Source organism: Tupaia chinensis, unplaced genomic scaffold (genome assembly GCF_000334495.1).
Source record: "Tupaia chinensis unplaced genomic scaffold, TupChi_1.0 Scaffold000076_1, whole genome shotgun sequence".
In the NCBI taxonomy this organism is placed as follows: Eukaryota; Metazoa; Chordata; class Mammalia; order Scandentia; family Tupaiidae; genus Tupaia; species Tupaia belangeri.
Window position 1 is genome coordinate 586,605 of NW_006159536.1, and position 19,375 is coordinate 605,979.

The following is a 19,375-nucleotide window of genomic DNA, read 5'->3' on the forward strand; positions in this document are numbered from 1 at the left end:
AGAAACTCAGGAGCAAATAATAACCCTTTTAAAAAGCCCTCAAAAAGACAAAAACTGGGGTGAGGGGAGGAAATTAGAGATCAGTGCAGAAATACTGGTCCAAGAGACCCTAATAGCTAAGTAAGAATAATCCCCATCCTTCAATAAAAAGACGATGACAAAGAAGAAACAGAAAATAGCAAAGAAACTCAAGACAGTTCTCTAGATGAGATGATCTAGAGACTCAACAGCCCCAATAAAACAAAAAGGTCCATGCCAAACCATACTATAAAACTAAAAAATTTTAGAATCCTTGGGCTAGAGAAGATACTAAAAGTTTCCAGAAAAGGAGTGAGGGAAAAGTGACTAAAACTGGTTATTCATAATGTGTCATACTACAGCAACAGATTTAAGAAAAACACTATAAATGAGAAAACAATGCTTTCAGAACTATGAAATTTAGTTTCAACCTAAAATTCTACATTTTATTAAATAGGTGAGCTTTTCAGACAGGCTAGAAGTTTAAAAATGTTTGTCCCTGTGCCTTTCTCCCAAGACAATGTGCTCCAGTAAAATGGAAGAGTGTAACAAGACAGAAACACAGAACCTAGGATGTAAGGGGTCCAACACAAGAGAGCAGTTATGTGAGATCCCACATTACTCCGAAGAGATGTCCCAGGAAAACGGGCACAGAGCAGGCCTGGTGAAACACCAGTCTAGACTGGATTAAGATGACAAAAGGCTAAGGAAGGCTGTCTCCAAGAAAAAAATGGAACAGATGTGTTTTAATAGATGAAAATATTTTTGATAGGCATGTGACAAATAGAACAACATTTGGGGGAAAAAATAGCTGTTAAAAAATAGGCAAGTGAATACAGTCAGGAAATCAATCCACAAACAAAAAGAAGACTATGAAAACAGGAAGACCAGTCAGGGCTACTTACTGCATCTGGCTGTGTGAGCTCAGGTTGGCTAGGAAAAGGGGGCTTATTCAGGAGACATGTAGAAGTGCTTGGATTTCAGAAACATTTATGACTTGATAGTGAATAATATTGGCAGAGCCATAATAATGTAAATAACAATTACTCATTTAATAAAAAATGTGAAAGGTGTCAAAGAAACAGAGAGGGAAGTAAGGTCATGGTGGAGGGAGCAAACTAGGCTTTCCTTCTAATGACAGGACATCAACTGACTATGCTAAAAACTGACTTGGCTGTTATCATTTTGTTACTTCAATTTTTAAAAATTAGGGGAAAAAAATTAAGGTAGATCTTTAAACTACAACCAAGTTAAGATTTAACTTAAATGTCAGAAACCCTTAAAAAATCTTTAAAAAAATAAGCACTATGGACTAGCAGGTGGTGTAGTGGTTAAGGCACTGGATCTTACATGGCCAGCTGCACAGTTTTAGTCTCAAACACATGGCTTGAAAAACACCACACATGTGTGCATGCACGCCCAAAACCCCAGAGGAAAATGGAGAAGGCACTGCGGCATGGCCATTCTCCCTGTGGGGTGAGTTCTCATTTTTCCCTCTTTTCTCTCTGTCTCTCTCCAGTGAGTGCACCTCAGCAAAAAAACGAAGTAATAATAATAATAATAAATAAGCACTATGAAACAAAATATCTTCCTGAATAAATCTGACAGCAGGAAAAGAGAAGAGATTTAGAAAATCCACAATAAGAGATCCTTGCTAACACTAGGTCCCATTATATTTTTAGAAATGACAGCAGACATACTTTTAATTCAAACTATTAATTTCTTAACTTTTCAACTGTTTACTTACATGGTTTAAATGGTTGCTCTTCCTCTTTTCTCGCACTAAGAATAAAAGAAATTAACTGATCATTTCTGATACAAATGCCATTGAAAAATAAAAGTAGTTGCTAATTACCTGATGGATTACCAATATACCCACTGAAATGGAATTCCATTCTATTATTAAAATAATTTCTGACACAATAATACACATCATCTGGCAAGATGAGTCCCATAAAGTACAAGAATCTAAAAGCTTAAAAGCTTAGTTTTACTTTTTGATCTAACAGACATTCTCCTAGGTACAAACGAAAGAATCTCCATGTACAAAAGAAAAGGGCAAAATGAGAGAGATGTGTCTAATGAAAATGTTTACCTGTTGTGCATCGGAACCACTAGCCAGTTGTGTTTTCTCAGTCTACGTGTCCATGCAGCTTCCTAAAATTAGCAAGCTCTAACAGCTGACAGTTCTAAGAACCAGTTACTGGCCAGCCACCCATCTCCAGATATACCAGAATCCTGACCCATTTACTGGTAATCTAATAAAATATGCTACTGAAAAAAAATATGTCATCTTCACACAATTGTAAAGTAACAACATTTTTTTTAAAACATTTATTTATTATCTATGTATTATTGCGGTGATTTTTAGGCCACTGGGTCCAGGACCTGAACTGCAGTCAGTCATGTGGGAATCTAGCACCTCAACCACCACACCACCTGCCGGCCTCTCTTAAGTTTAAATTTTAAAATGAGTATGCCAGCCTAATGGAACATATCTAGAGCACACAAAATTTTTCTGCCCAAAAAAGGCCAGAAGAGTAACAGCTCCAAAGAGGGTCTTGAGTGACACTTTGCTTCCCACACTACCTTCTCCCTCAAGGCTAGACACGCATAGTAGGTGCATGCTCCATACCACTCCAGGGAGGAGCATGGCAGAGCTTCACTCTTACTGCTTCACACACACTCCACGTGAGAAGCCCACAGCTTCCGAAGAAACTGAGAAACACTGCAATCCTAACCAGAAATGACCAGCTCAGGACAGGCAAAGTACACACACACTGTAAAAATGCAGGTCAGAATCTTGTTTTTACTGTGTGGCTTTGTTTCAATCATTATAGAACCCTCACTTCTTACTGTTGTAATCAACTGAAAAACCTGGTGTATGGCTTTTTAATCTCATAAGCTAGGATCTAACAACACTAAGAAAAACAAGCAGGTGTGCAGGAAAACCCTACAGTTGATTTACATCCCCAAATGAGCAGGATGCGGGAAATGTACACTAGTTTCACAAGTTCAAGCTAACCTTCGGGGAAAGACCCTGGGTCATGTTTGCTCTGATTTTCACGATGTTAGGATGAAAAAGTTCTGAGTAGCGTGTATTGAGTTTGTTGGGGAGTCATGGCTTTTTCTATGCATTTTTGCATAGAAAAACATAGAAAAATATGTCATGACTTTCCAGACAAGCTAATATGGCTAATTTGGCTATTGCACTGTAGAAGAGCCCAAAGTCACAGATTGAATCTATCTAACTATCTATTTATCTATCTATCTATCCACACACACACACACACAATTTTTTTTGTTGTTTGTTCTTCAAAAAAAACCTAAATGCAGTCTAAATACTATCATTCATCTTTAAAAGGTGTTCTTTGAAGAAAGGGGACAGGGACAAAGTAATATGGAGAAGTAAGTATAAACCCTTGAGCACTTCTAAATCATGTATCCAATTCAATTAATTGTGTTGATAAAGAGGTGGCAAAATATGTACAAAAAATCTTCAAGTTCCCACAAAACCAATGACAACTAAAGGAAAGTATGTCACATGTTAAAATAAGACAATATATAGACAAAATATGAGAAGCTGGAAAACTTAAACCAATGTGGAAGTTCTTAATACTTTCTATAATAAAACACAACAGTTTTCTATCTTTTCCGTGGGCGAAAAATGCTGTCTTACCATCCGTTTGAGATTTGCTCAGGAAAATTGTGCTTGCTCTTGGATGGTCAGAAGGGTTTGATTCCAAAGCTAGGTCTAGAGAAGAAAAGAAAATGTGGTCATTTAGTTGAGTAGAAAAACAGATGGTTTTAAAAATAGCTACACATCAAATTTAAGTACTTTTAACGATCTTGGGAATTGGGAAAAGGTTTTGTTTTGAGGCGAGAGAAGCTGGAGAAGGGAATGGGAGAGGGCAGGGAAAAACAGAGGCATTTGTGACTGTCTCCACACCTCATGATCCTCTTGCCCTACCTCCCAGTCAGCTAGGACCACAGACACATGCCACTAAGTCTGGCAGATTAGGTTGGGCCAGAAACTGGAAGCAGGCCATACACGTGGCCTCAGCCACTGTATAGTGTGGCACCCTTGACCTTGGTCACCATCATGGTTAGGCCTATGTTTTAGAAAAAGTTTTTACAAATGAATATGAAGAAAATAAATATAAAGATTATACTGAGCAACTGCAAAAATGCAGAATCTCTCTATACACACAAAATGAAACCAGTCTTAACACTTTTTTTTTAACGTGCACCTAAATAATCTGATGCAACTTTTAGATTGATTACGTATATGCCTCCCCACCCTGACTCACTCCCCTCTATGCAGTAATTACAAGCACATTTCAGGAATAGTCTCAAGCAGCAAGTGATGCTGTGGTTAATCACCATCAGATACCAACTCAATATCAGGGGTACTTCAAAAAGTTCAGGAAAAAGTTAAAGTGAGAGTTTATTTTAGTGCAAAAACATTTTGAAATCCATGCAGTTTTTTCACAATATGCATTTCCATTATCTCTGTGAAGCCCTCTTATATATCAAATGTGCAAAAACAAAGTGAGTTGTTTTGGCAGATGTTCCTTAGACAATCAAGTGGCTAATTCTAACTCCAACAAGTGAACTCATGTAGTCAGCGCTGGTTTATCTGGGGGCTATTCATCACAGCAGATTAAAGAGAACTGCATGTTTGATGTTCTAATCTTCAGAAATACTTCCATGATAGAAAATGATTTTTAATTTTTGCCCTCAATTCCTTTTTTTTTAAAGAATTATTTATTTCTATTTATTTATTCACTCATTTATTTTCATTTGACCAGAGAAAGACTTGAACCATAGTGGGCCATGTGGGAGTGTCCAGCTCTTTAACCACCATGTCACCTGCTGGTCCCTCAATTTCTTTTTTTTTAATTTTTAAAAGAGATTTTTGCCTTACGGTGCATGCACCCAGAGAGACAGACAGAAACGGACCGAGAAGGAAAGTGAGAAATCACCCTCTAGGGAGGATGGCAAGCTGCAATCTTCTCCTCCATTCTCCTCCCAGGATCTTGGGCATGCATGCACACATGACCGGTGTGAGTTTCAAGCCACTAGCTCTGGGACTTAAACCACAGTCAGCCATGTAAGGAGTCCAGTGACATAACCACTATGCAATCTGCTGGACCCTTGCCGTCAATTTCTAAAGCTGAACTCTCATGTCTTTCTTCCAATGGCATAACTAATTGGGGACTTTTAGTAGTAAGAGTTCCTTTCTAAGCAGATCACAGAACTGCTCCTAAATATATTTGGCACTACCTATATCAAGGTAGTCCTGCCTGTACAGCAGGAGAAGATAATCTTGTATTCAGGCAAGACTATAAAGTAGACTCATGAGTTTTCCTAAAATAAACTTTGTCATCATATGTCAAATAAAAGTTGTAATCGGGGGAAGAAAAAGAAAACTTATGACACTTCTCTGCAATGTCCACCTCAAACCATTTGTCCTAATCAATCTTTTAAGGAGCTAGGCCAAGATCCTGTCAAAGTAATAATGATTACAGGCAGTATCTCCCAAACCACATGTTAATAAAAGTTCTACTTTTTAAAAAGGGATTCAGGGTACCAGCAGTTGGCGTATTGGCTATGTCGACTCCCATGTAGTCAACCACAGTTCGAGTCCCAAACCTGGTGGCTTAAATTCACACTGGATGTGTGTGCACGCCGAAGATCCCAAAAGGAGAATGGAGAAGAGATTGTGGTATGGCTATCCCTGTGCCCCGGGGGGTGATTTCTCGCTTTCTGTCTCTCTGGGAAGCACATGTGCCCTGTAGCAAAAACCTCTCCAAAAAAAAGGGGGGGGGGATTCAGTGACTATAATCCTAACACGCAATATCTCTGGCTCTTCCAGAATCAAAATGCCCATTGATACATTAACAACTGATCAGTCTAACCTAACAGTAAATATCACCTAACCCAGTATTTCAGAAATTTACCTACCTAGAATCATTTTTCCTCTAATATGTTTAGAATCTTGCATGAACATAATTTTAGAATCTCAGGTTTAATAGCCATCTGAATCATCTATTTTAAAGGTAGTGCTGAATCACTGGAAACACACATACTAAACTGCTCTGTTCTCCATAAAAAGTCCTTTATTGATCTGAAGTTCATCAAATTGCTTTTGGAAAAAACTACGTAAAAGACCCACATAAAAATTATTTTCAAATGTTTTTGCCACATCTTTAAAAAGCTAGTAAGATGACGTCAGCTATTAGGAAAACCATTCGTGCACAATCTGACAAGTGGAGAGACATTCACAGCTGTCTTCAACCTAAAGTTTCTGAAAGGACTCATGACAGCTTCTTACCAAAAAAAAAGCAAACATACTACCATGTGAACCAAAAAATAAGCAGAAAAGTCTGTAGCAGCAGCCATATTATGTACCAGTAGCTATTGTCATGGTAACATTTAATAAAAAAATTTCCAATGTATGTAAAAATAAAAAAGCTTCAGAATCAAAGAGGAACAGTCTTTAAAGATACACACAAAACCCCTAAAAGCCAAGATGTGCTGTTATGTATCTACACACAGAAATAAAAAAGTCTGGAACAGGGTCGGCAGGTATCATGGAGGTCAAGGTGGCTGAAGCACACATGGCCAATTATGCAGTTCGAGTCCCAGATGAGATGCCTTGAAAATCACACCAGGAGCATGTGCCTGAGTGCCCAAAATCCCAAGAGGAGACTGGAGCAGAAGGAGTGTGGAATGGCCATCCCTCCTGGGGGATGATTTCTCACCTTCTCTCTTTCTCTCTCTCTCTCGCATATTTGCTCTGTAGCAAAACCAAAAAAAATTCTAGGATGGAAGAAATAATAACATGAAAAAAAAAAAAGGGCAAAATTAGCCTAAGTGATAACTGGCACTGCCCTACACCAGGGCTTTGGGGTGGGCACGTCCTAGAGCTGCTCTGGGACTTCCCACAGAAGAGAGGAAAAGGCAGAGCTGTAACTCTAGGCCGTGAGCTAGTCAGGAGCTGCCAGTCAGGAGCAGTGGCTCCCTTTGCCAGTGTGAGGATTGGGAAGCCATTTCAGAAGAGAGCAGAGGAGGGTAGAACTGAGATTAGTTCTCAAAAGATCATTTAATTCCTGGGTTGAGCAGTAGCTAACTGACTCTGAACTCTCTGGTTATACAAACTAAACATTTATTATTATCACTATTATTATATTTTTTAGTTTTTGCCATAGGGCACATGCTCTTGCTGGAAAGAAACAGAAATAGAGGTAAAGTTAGAAATCACACCCTTAGGGGAGATGACCAGGCTGCAGTCCCTTCTCCTCCATTCCCCACTTGGGATTTTGGGCAAAAGCGTGCACACACATACACATATACACACAACATGATTTTCAAGCTGTCGGGTCCAACACTTGAACTGTACAGTCAGCTGTAGGATCCAACCCTTTTTTGATTTTTAACTCTCTTGAAATGGATTTTCTTCAACTTGGAAATGTAAGAGACCTGATTAATCAGTGGTACAGATGATCACACTAAAGGCATGGATAGGTGAAAGTTTCTTTTCTTTTCCTCTTTTCTTTTTGGCAAAGGGTGTGTGCCCTCACCAGAGAGAGTGCTAAGAAATCATCCTCCAAAGAGGACGGATGGCCACGCTACAATCACTTGTCCTCCATTCTCCTCTCAGGATTTTGGACATGCATGCATACACACAGACATGCCCAGCATGATTCTCAAGGTGCCATGTCTGGAGCTTGAACTGTGGTTGGCCATGTGGGAATCCAGGGGCTTAATGATCATACCACCTATTGGCTCCAACGTTACTTATTTTAACAAATACAATGAACAGAAATTTACAAAAGCCAAAATAATGCTCACATAACTATAAATTCAAAAGCATTGCTTTACAAAACTATTCTTATGCATGTTTAAAATATAGCTCTAATAAGTATACAACTTAAATGCTATTTTGTTACAGTCTCCATCCCACTGCTGTACATTTACTGTTTAATGGACACACAATGGCCTGTCAAGTGTTATTTCTATACTTTAGCCAACCACCAATTGTTGGGGATTTAGTAGGCACTTAGGAAGTTTTTTTTATAATGAGAAAAATCATTACATATACAATATTTTAAAATACTTTTCTGGGGACTGGCCAGAGGTGTGGTGATTAAAATAGTTGAATCCCACATGGCCAATGCACGGTTCAAGTCCTGGACCTGGCAGTTTGAAAAACACATCAGGCATGAGTACATATGCATGCATGCTCAAAATTCCAAGAAGAGAGAATGGAGTGAGAAGGAATTAGGGCATGGCCATGCCCCCCTGCGGAGTGATTTCTCTCTCTCTCTCTCTCTCTCTCACACACACACACACACCCTCAAGCGAGCATACTCTATAACAAATGTTTTCAATACTTAGTTTTTAATCTTCTTTGGGAAGATTTTTAAAGTGGGATGACCACTAAAGGTACAATCATTTTCATGGCTGGCTTTATAGCTAAGTTGTTCTGTTAAAGAAGTAAAGGGCTGGCAGATAGGGTAGTGGTGGTTAAGGTAGTAGACTCCCACAGGGCCGACCATTTTTCAAGTCCTGGACCTGGCAACTTGTTTTCTCACCTTTCCTCTCTCTGGTCTAATTAAAAATGTAACAATAATAAAATGAATAATTGTATTACTAATAAATAATAAAATTAAATAAATAATTCTAAAAAAAAAAAAAGAGAGAGAGAGAAAGAAAAGGTAGGCAGGCAGGCACAGGGCCGGCAAGTGGTGTGGTGGTGAAGGCATTGGACTCAACGCATGTTCAACCATGGTTCAAGCCCCAGATTTGGGGACTTGAAATTCACACCAGGCATGTGTGTGTGCATGCCCAAAATCCTGAGAGTAGAATAGAGAAGGAGAGAAGGGACTGCAGCATGGGGGTGATTTTATTCTCTCTCTCTCTTTCTCTCTCTCTCTCTCTGGTGAGCACATATGCCCTATGGCAAAAACCTAAATAAATAAAAATAAAAGGGCACATTTGTTATAATGCCACGGGACTGCAGCATGGGGGTGATTTTATTCTCTCTCTCTCTTTCTCTCTCTCTCTCTCTGGTGAGCACATATGCCCTATGGCAAAAACCTAAATAAATAAAAATAAAAGAAGGGCACATTTGTTCTAATGCCACCAATTAGATCAGCCTTAGCTACTACTCCAATTTTGGATACTTTAAAAAAATTCCTACTGCTGTGAATGATAAACATCACTGTGCCTCTAATTTGCACTTATTTGATTACACGGCTTGACCATTTTTCCATAGTTAATAGTGGTATTTCCACTTTGGTGAGTTTCACTTCATTGGTATGTGCTGTATGTATTGTATCCACCAGGGCATTAATGCTGTCAACTTGCATGAGGTTTTCAGAAAATATCAATTTTTTGTCTATAGCCTACCACAATTTTCTATATAACTTGTACTCTCTGCTAATAGCAAATGCCACACACTGCTACTTTACAGAATGTACATTAGTCAGTAAACTCGTACACACACACATTTTCAGGAATCTACACTAACCCATTTCCCAAAGAACCTAAGGAAACTGAGAAATCATACTACTCTACTTGCATTATCAAAAAGGTAAGACTGGCAGAGATTATATTTTAAGCAAGGCATTAGGCCTTGCAAATGTGCACACATGCTTGCATACGCCATAGAAATTTAGAGATGTCAGGAAAATAAAAACGCACCAATTGCCATGCATCCTATACTATGTGAAAACTCTAACACTGCTTTAAACTGGGAGAAATAGTCTTGATCTCATGATTAGGGGTTACATTTAAAATTGTATTTTAAGACTCAACACTTTTGTATTATAGATTTAAATTGCAGTTTAATTTGACAGCATGATAGGCTGATACAGAAAAAACATGACTTAGAAAAATTTAAACTCAAGTCTTAATATAAACATCCCTCAGTGGAGGAAATTTGTAAACCACCACTGACATTAAATACTGTGCTTTTCTTCTAATCTATGAGTTATGAGAGTCAGAACTGCACAAACGTTAAAAAACGCAAAAATACACGCAAACTCGGGATAAACAAAATGCATTACTAAAGGCTCAAAGTTTTTTAAAAAATCACATGATCATAAACTGTTAAGAAATTATTTTCCTCATAAAATTATTAAAGAGAACAATCACTATGAAATTATGACAGAAGGGGCCAGTGGGTGGCATGGTGGTTAAGATGCTGGACTCCCAGATGGCTGACCATGATTCGAGTCCTGGACCTGGTGGCTGGCTTTCTCACTTTCCCTCCTTCTCTCTCTCTCTGGTCAAATTAAATAATAATAAATAGATAAAATAAATAATTCTTTTTTTTTTTGTAGAGGTTTTTGCTATAGGGTGCGTGCACTCGCCAGACAGACAGAGACATAGAGAAAGAAAGCGAGAAATCACCCCCCGGGGGGATGGCCATGCCGCAATCCCTTCTCCTCCATTCTCCTCTCAGGATCTTGGGCACGCACGCACACGCGCCCGGCGTGGCTTTTAAGTCACCGGGTCCGGGACACGAGCCACGGTCGACTACGTGGGAGTTCAGCGACATAGCCATTACGCCAACTGCTGGTCCCAAAATAAATAATTCTTTAAAAAATAAAGTTTTTTTAAAAAAATAAGTCATGACAGAAGCAGCATGTTTCAGAAAGAGGTAATTTTCAACATACTGATTTCAATACATCCTGGTTAAATAGGTATCAGCAGTTTGGGTGCCAACTGCTGGACATCTGATTATTTACAGGTTTATCACATTTGCTGATCTGCTTTATCATCCCTATGCTGCACACTGCACTTGTCTTACAGCCCACAACACAAGTGTCACAAGTGAAGTCCAAGGGTTTTAACTGCGTGCAGTCCCATCCTACCCAACAGCCTTGAGCTGGCCTCCCGACAGAAGGCACACAGCACAGCTCTGGGTGCCCCTCCCTAGTCTCACCCCTGCCCCCTTCTTTCCTTCCTAGCTTCTGACGATCCTCCCAAGGCTGGCTTCCAAACCACTTCTGTACCTGCTTACATCTCATTCTCAGCCCTGCCTTAGCTTTGTTAATCCTCGATCTGTTTCAGTGACCATGACTGAGACCTGACACTTCATTTACTGCTGCACAACTTTCTACCTTTTTATATTTTTTAGTAGCACTTGATTTTTTTTTTTAACAGCTGGTTTCTTGAGAGACACACTCACACACCCAACAAAGTCTCATCATGCCACATGCCCTCCAACCCCTCCCAGCCTTCCCGCCAGCCAGGGTCACAAGCCTGGCACATTCAGTCGACCAGGGATCTGAACCCCAGGTCTTCCTGAATGGCTCCACTTTTCTGCAGTAGCACCCTACCACCTGTGCTACCACAGCTAGACTCATTTCTTAGACTTTTAAAAACATTTCTGGGGGACCAGCAGTTAGCGTAATGGCTATGTTGCTGGATTCCCACGAAGTCGACCGTGCTTTGTGTCCCAGACCCAGTGACTTAGAACTCACGCCGGGCGCATGTGCGTGCGTGCCCAAGATCCCGAGAGGAGAATGGAGGAGAAGGGATTGCGGCGTGACCATCCCCCCTGGGGGGTGATTTCTCGCTTTCTGTCTCTATGTCTCTGTCTGTCTGTCTGGCAAGCGCACGCACCCTACGGCAAAAACCTCTCAAAAAAAAAAAAATTTTCTGAATCATAAGTTACCTCTATTTCATTTCACATTATCCAATGTTACTGTTTTAACTTTAAAGTTCACATTAATATACATTTAAAAATATTTTATTGGCTTTTATTTATTTATTTTAATTTGACTGGAGAGAGAGAGAAAGTGAGAAAGCAAGCCACCAGGTCCGGGAGAACTGGTTGGCCATGTGGGAGTGTCCAGCGTCTCAACCACCATGCCACCTGCTGGTACCCCATTAATACACTTTTTAAAAAGTGAAAGTAATATCCAAAGAAGCCCAAAATGAGTCACCCTATAAATTCTACTCCACGTGCCATGTGTCTGGAATTTACATCCCTGATCTAACAACTCTTACCCTTTAAATCCTTGGAAAATATCACAGGTGGTCTTCTCAGATGAAAAAGAGGCGTAAATACTATTCTACCTAACTCGAAACACTGTAAGGATCAAACAAAATGAAAAAGAAACCCATCTACTACACAACATACAATAAATTACAAACCTTTCATAAATTAACTCAAAAGCAAAACTTGAACATGTAACAACACTGTGTTAGAAAACCCACATCAAAATAACATCTTGGGAAAATGTGTGCTTTGGTGACCCACTAAAGGAAAGAAGAATCAGACAATCATCAAGAAGTCCTCCTGTTGTTTTTATTTTTTATTTATTTATTTATTTTTAGGTTTTTGCCACAGGATACATGCGCTCACTGGAGACAGAGAGAGGGAAAGTGAAAAATCGCCCTCCACCAGAGGATGCCCATGTCACAATCCCTTCTCTTCCAGTCTCATTTCAGGATCTTAGGTACACACTTAACTGCAAAAATACTGAAATGCTTTTTTCATAAAACATATTTTTCATAAACTTTTTGAAGATCCTCTCATATTCTTTCCCCTGCTTTCATGTAATAAGTTACTGTATATTCTTTTTAATGTTTATTTTCTAAGAGACAGACAAATGCAGAGAGAGATTTCTAATGGGGTCTTCACACCACAATCCTCACCCACCCCTGCTGCCAGCTAGGGTCGCAAGCATACCCACCAGCACACCCAGTGTACTGAGGCAGATGGACGTAAACCTGAAAATGGGAACCCAGAGCCTTCTCATGTGGTGTCAAGCATTGTGTAGCATGCTCCTTCTGCCGACCTCCCTTGGCTATTTCATGTAACTGGCCACGGAAATACCTCTACAGCATTAAGAGGTTTATTTCCTCATTCTTTTTTACAAATCCACAGTTCTCTACTCTCTGGATGTGCCCAGTTTGTGTTACCGGCCCCTTACTGGTCATCTGAGTTATATGCAACACACTACTGCTGAAAATATTGATAATGCCACGAAAGCTTTGCGTCTGTTATTTTGCATTTGGGGGTATATGACAGGATAAATCCCTCGAGGTTAAATTGTTAGATTAAATGCATTTGCAATGTTGTGACATTGTGCCAAATTTCCCTTCATAGAGTGGAACCATTTTGCACTTCCACCAGCAATGTATAAATGTAACTTTGTTCGCAGCCTCGATGTACTGTCAGGTTTTTGGATTTTCTCCCAATAGGAGAGAACTGCAGTAGTTTTCATTTGCCTTTCTCATGTGTGAAAATATGTTTCAGGACCATCTGCATTTCCTTTTCTGTGACTTATCTATTCCTATCCTTGCTACCTACTTTTAGACTTAGTTTCTTCAAGTCAGCCTATTTTAGACCCTTATAAATATTATTTTTTGGCTCACTGTTGGCTCTCACCTGAAGTACTGCACCAGCAGCTGGTCTCCCTGCTTCCCCCTTTGCTTCCATCATGAGATACTCTCACTGTTTCCTCATACAGTGGCTAGTCTGATCTTTTATTTTTTTTTTAATTAAGAATTAAAAGTATTCTCCTGCCTATAATGCTCCAATGGTTTCCCATTACAACTGAAGTCCCTATTTTTAATGAAGGCCCTTTAGGTACACAGGTCTTCACTCAACATATCCTTATGGCAGCCCTTTCTTTTGCTGTACCTTGTATCCTCTGTCAGAGCCAAGTGTGCTCCCACCTGAGGACTCCAATGATTTTGTGTTACCAACATTGTTGTAACTTACATTGGCTATATTGGTAAAAAGCAAGGCACCTGGAAACATATTTGAATCTACACTAGGTTCTTAGAAATTTCTGTTTTGGTTTGGTTTTTGATCATTTGCTATAGGGCACATGCACTCTCTGGAAAGAGAGAGAGAAGTAAAGTCAGAAAGCACCCCACAGAGGGGTTGGCCGTGTCCTAATCCTTCTTCCGTTTTCCTTTCAGGATTTGCTCACACATCCTTCACCACTGCACGCAAAACTGTCCTCCTCCCCGGTGGATTCATTACCCCGTTTTATGTTCTCCCAGCATCTCACTGCTACCTGACAATCTTCATTACTCCTGTGCTGTCCGCTCCTATGCTCTTCTAGAATGTAAGGGTTAGTTACAGTGAGGATGGGACTCTGTCTCAATACCACTGTCTGCTGCCCTGCATCCACAACACTGCCCTGACACCCAAAGGTGCTCAATAACCATGTTTCAGTGTACCCGAAACTAGTGAAGGTTCTCTCAGTTTTCCACATCTGTTATAATTTCTTCTAACACTATCTTTGGATGTGTTATCCCAGCACAGCATTATTTTCAGATCTCTAGAAGCATTCAGAATTAGACACATGTTGACAACCAATACTCCTAAACTAAGAATTCTAGTGTCCAGTGAGAAGTCAATGGTAACTTCAATTTTACATAAGAAAATGTTATGCAAAAATACCTTAGCTACAAAATGACTCACCCTATGGACTTAAGTCCCAAGAAAAATATACCATCTGAATTCTTTTTTTTGAATAGCCACAAGAAGTGCATACTCATCAGGTAAAGTCAGAGAAAGTCCCCCTCCCCAATGGGATGTAGTCATGCCACAAGCCTTTCCCCTCCATTTCTCCATCTTCATTAGGATTTTGGACATGCACATGCATGTATCCAGCATGTTTTTCAAGTCACTGAAGCCAGGATTTGAACTGTGGTCAGTCATGTGGGATCTCACTCTCTATGCATAGTGCTTAACAGTTATGCTACAGGACCAGCTCTCCATCTGAATTCTGTCAGGAGATAAAAATTTTCCTGTGTTCTCAGAATCACATATTACAAGACTGTATATGATTTTACCATAAAAGATGTTCAGTCATAAAGGGCAGGTAAATAAATGATGCTCCAACCATTCAACGGTACATTTAGTAGTTCTTAAAAGGCAGAGGACAGTGTACACTACCATGGAAAGACATCCTGAAGCACTTTCTAGTTGTCAAGAACTCTCTCTCACTTTCTCTTTCTCTCTGGCAAGCTCATGCCCTATTTAAAAAGAAAAATGAGGGGGTTTAAAATAGCTGTTGGAGGGGCCAACAGGTGGCACAGAAGTTGGGGCGCTGGGCTCGCACACGGTCAACTGCAGAGCCCCAGACCTGGAGACGTGAGAATCACACAGGCACACATGCATGTGTCCAAAAGCCTGAGAGAAGAATGAAGGAGAAGAGATTGCAACATGGCCATGCTCCGGGGTGGGGAGGTGGGGGGGTGATTTCTTACCTTCTCTCTGTCTCTCTTCTCCTCTCTTTCCCCATCTCTCCAGCAAGTACAAACATGTCATGGCCAAAAAAAAAAAAGGAAGGCTAAAAAAAGGTAAAAGCTATTGGAAAGAGGAACAAGCTGTCTGCTCAAGAGATTTTTCCACACTATACTCCCAATTCCTTACCTACCCTCACTCCTCAGGGGGAGGGGGATGATGGGATCACTTGAGATCCACTTCACCTGTAGTCAGTGAAGCAGCAAAGCTGCTAGAACATAAAAGCCTATACAAAAAGTTGAGTGATCATAAAATTGAACATTAAAATATTAGTATCTGATTTTGTGTTACCAACATTGTTGTAACTTACATTGGCTATATTGGTAAAAAGCAAGGCACCTGGAAACATATTTGAATCTACACTAGGTTCTTAGAAATTTCTGTTTTGGTTTGGTTTTTGATCATTTGCTATAGGGCACATGCACTCTCTGGAAAGAGAGAGAGAAGTAAAGTCAGAAAGCACCCCACAGAGGGGTTGGCCGTGCCCTAATCCTTCTTCCGTTTTCCTTTCAGGATTTGCTTGCACATCCTTCACCACTACACGCAAAACAGCCCTCCTTCCTGGTCAATTCTTTACCCAAGACTTGAACCTCACAATTGGCCATGTGGGTCCAGCATCCTTAACCAATGCCACAACCTGGCATGGAATACCTCTTAAAGTGGCTTGAAGAAATCATTTTCAGGGAACCAGCAGTTAGCGTAATGGCTATGTCGCTGGACTCCCACGTAGTCGACCGTGGTTCGTGTCCTGGACCCGGTGGCTTAAAACTCACGCCAGGCGCATGTGCGTACGTGCCCAAGATCCCGAGAGGAGAATGGAGGAGAAGGGATTGCGGCGTGACCATCCCCCCTGGGGGGTGATTTCTCGCTTTCTGTCTCTCTGTCTGTCTGGCGAGCGCACACGCCCTACAGTGAAAATCTCTCAAAAAAAAAAAAAAGAAATCATTTTCATCTAAAATGTTTCAGAAAATAAGAACAAAGCAAAGCACTGTTTATATGATTTTGTGTAAGTGGCCAACTTCATTGTAGAAAAGTTAAAATGTTTTATATCTAAGTATGTATTTCTCCGTTTCCAGGGAAACTGACATAAAATTGTCTGAAATGATATTAAAAGCAAACTTTCAATGTATCTATACTTTATATTTGGTGTTCTGACCTTGTTTCTATGGAAACTTGGAAAAAGTAACACATTACTTCTGAAACTGAGGTTTCTCTTATTACTTTATGCAATGCCCCCCAAAAACTTTAAGACAAACTGAAATTAATATTTAACTGTCATGTTAATAAACAAAATACAGTAAATTCTGCATTCACAAACTATTTTTTCAACTTTTATGATTACCTTAGTCCTACCCATAATGCTTGCTACCTTACCTGCCTTCTTGCCATCTTCTCCTAAAGCTCCTCTATCCAGGACTTTCTTGGCTTCAAATGAGTTACCAAAACAAACTCTAAAATGTATCTACTCATGTACTTAACTGGTAAGTGTAAATCACTACACACCCTACCTTTATTCTTACCAGTTGCAATCAATGTACAGACACACAATGCAGGTAAATGTTGCTTTTGAGTTGTGTAAAATAAACTTTGAATGTAACTTATCAAGACCAGATAAGTTTTTCTTTTTTGAGATTTTTGCTATAGGGCGGGGATGGCCACGCTGCAATCCCTTCTCCTCCATTCTCCTCTTGGGGTCTTGGGGACACACACACATACATGCGCCCAGCATGAGCTTTTTTAAACCAGGATCCAGGACTCGAACTATAGTCCACAATGCAGGAGTCCAGAGGTGTATCTATTACACCATCTGCTGGTCTTTTTGAGATTTTTGCTATAGGGCGGGGATGGCCACGCTGCAATCCCTTCTCCTCCATTCTCCTCTTGGGGTCTTGGGGACACACACACATACATGCGCCCAGCATGAGCTTTTTTAAACCACTGGATCCAGGACTCGAACTATAGTCCACAATGCAGGAGTCCAGAGGTGTATCTATTACACCATCTGCTGGTCCCAAGACCAGATTAAGTTCTAAAAGATAGGTCTACCATTATGGGTAAACTATAGGATGCACTCTAAAGACTTTTTTTTTTAAGAACTGGATTTACCACCTCTGTGTTAAGTTTGAGTTAAGAAAAACTTAGTTTTTCTGTTCAGTACCAGTCTGATACTCACTTCAGGTCTCCAAGTCTTTGTTTCTTCATCAGTATTACAGAGAATACACACAGATCGTATTTGTCTTTAAAAGGGCCAAAGGAGATGCAGATGAAAATGTGATATAAATCCTAAAGGATCACATAAAGATCCTATTTGGGGGTTCTTCCCCAGCACCATCCTCACATACTGTTCTGTAAAAATCACTCCAAGGTTTACATTAAACCACCACACAGAGCAGAAGCATTTACATGCTCTGTGCTTTAAGGTATGATCAATGCACAATTTTTGAAGATTCTGAAAACTGAGTTCTTCCCAGTCATACAACCATGATGATGTTAACCTAGTCGAAGTTTTAGAGAAATTAAGACCCCAACTGAAGTTGAAATGGAAGACAACCCGTAAGATATTTCCTCCATAGTAATGAAATAATCTCTGGTATTTAATGAAACAAATGGGTCGACCCCACTTTACACCTTTACAATGTTTTCTATTTTCTAATTCAAAGGACTTAGTCTTCACTGAAAAAACCATCTTGTTACCCAGAATTCCTTTTACCTAGATTTGTCCCTTTCCAAAATTCTAGAGGGGAAAAAATGAAACATGTCCTCCCTTATCACTCCCTCTGCCAAACAGCGGTTTAGAACCTGAAGAACTTTTACCTCAACATTCTTAGAGGTAAACAGGATTCCATCTGCAGAAGGAAAAAGGGGAGCCATGGCAACAAGGACTCTTGGGCAGGCAGGGTCTGCCACTGAACTCCCAAACCTACACATTACAAATTAAAGTCTAAATTCATGTTTTCTCTCTTGAGAAAGTTCTGACCACCACTCTCAGGAACCAGCCTCATCTCTCCTTACATCTTGCAAGGTAAATCAAGTCTGGTAAGCCACCCAAGAGGAGCTGGAGATGCATGCGTGTCAAAGAGAGAAATTGAAAACAATCAGAACTCTGTAGGTAAATTCGTAGGGCCAACACAGCTTTCTTGCAGCCTGACAGTAACATTTCATACCTTTCACAGTTATTTTAGGCAGCCCTCCCTCAACCCCCAATTTTCTTTGCTTCTACGTTTAAATTATAGTTGGAAAAAAATAAAGCAGTTCCTACTGAGACGACTTAAAACAGCCTACGTAGGAATACCAGATAGACTCCTATGGCAACTTCTATTTTGAGTTTAAGAACTCCTCAAACCTTTGGGTCTCAGTCGTCCCGGGTTTCGCCTACCTTCACGGGTAGAAGGGAGGAAACAATCGGGCCCTTACCTGGCTCCTTCACTTAGGTACCATCTGGATAGGAAAGACAGGGAGGCAGGATGGATACTCTGAAGTTGGGTATTTACGTTTTTATTGAGAGGAGAGAATATACAAAGAAGTACTGATAAAGTCCTGCGGGACGAAGAACAGACCTAACAGGAAGGACCGTGGACTTGAGGATCCCAGTCTGGCACAGGGGAGAGGGCAGAGGGAGCAAGAAATTGGCGTTAAGCTAAGGAGGAGGGCAAGAAACTGGCCGGACGAGGCGGGGGCAAGGAACAGGGTGGGGAGCGAGGTAGAAGCAGCCTGGGTTCCTGGCGCCCAGCTTGGCAGGAAGGAGCCCGAGGCGGCCAGTGCCTCCCGAGGGACCCTGGGGGCGGCGGAGGCCAGAGGTGCGCCCGAGGGCGGACCGCGCCCGCCGCCTCTTACCTTCAGGCATCTCCCTGTCGCTGATGTGCTGCAGGTGGTGGCCCTCGCCCGCTCCGAAATCCAACTCCGCGGGCTCCACGGCAGCGGGTGCCGGCGCTACGGCCACGGCGTCCCCGGCCGCCGCCTTGTAGATCTCAGACTCGTAGTCCGGCTCCGCCGGCCCCGTGGCCCGGCCCAGCTTGGGGCTGGCATTGGGGGACACGCAACAGGTCAGCGTGTTCCCCATGGGGTGGC

The 19,375-nt window shown here is 40.9% G+C and overlaps 1 protein-coding gene across 3 annotated transcripts in view; it reads right to left on the reverse strand.

Moving 5' to 3' along the window:
* The window catches only part of CCNYL1 (cyclin Y like 1), a 44,895-nt gene extending 25,526 nt beyond the window's left edge, over positions 1-19,369 (reverse strand). For all 3 annotated transcript variants that reach the window (XM_014584311.2, XM_006142439.2, XM_006142438.2), the window contains exons 1-3: positions 19,142-19,369; positions 3,698-3,772; positions 1,766-1,800 (exon numbers count right to left, since the gene is read on the reverse strand). In XM_014584311.2, coding sequence (XP_014439797.1) covers positions 1,766-1,800; positions 3,698-3,772; positions 19,142-19,367 — 336 coding nt within the window. In that variant the 5' untranslated portion in view covers positions 19,368-19,369. The remainder of the gene's footprint in view (positions 1-1,765; positions 1,801-3,697; positions 3,773-19,141) is intronic.
* Between the last annotated feature and the right edge of the window lie 6 nt (positions 19,370-19,375).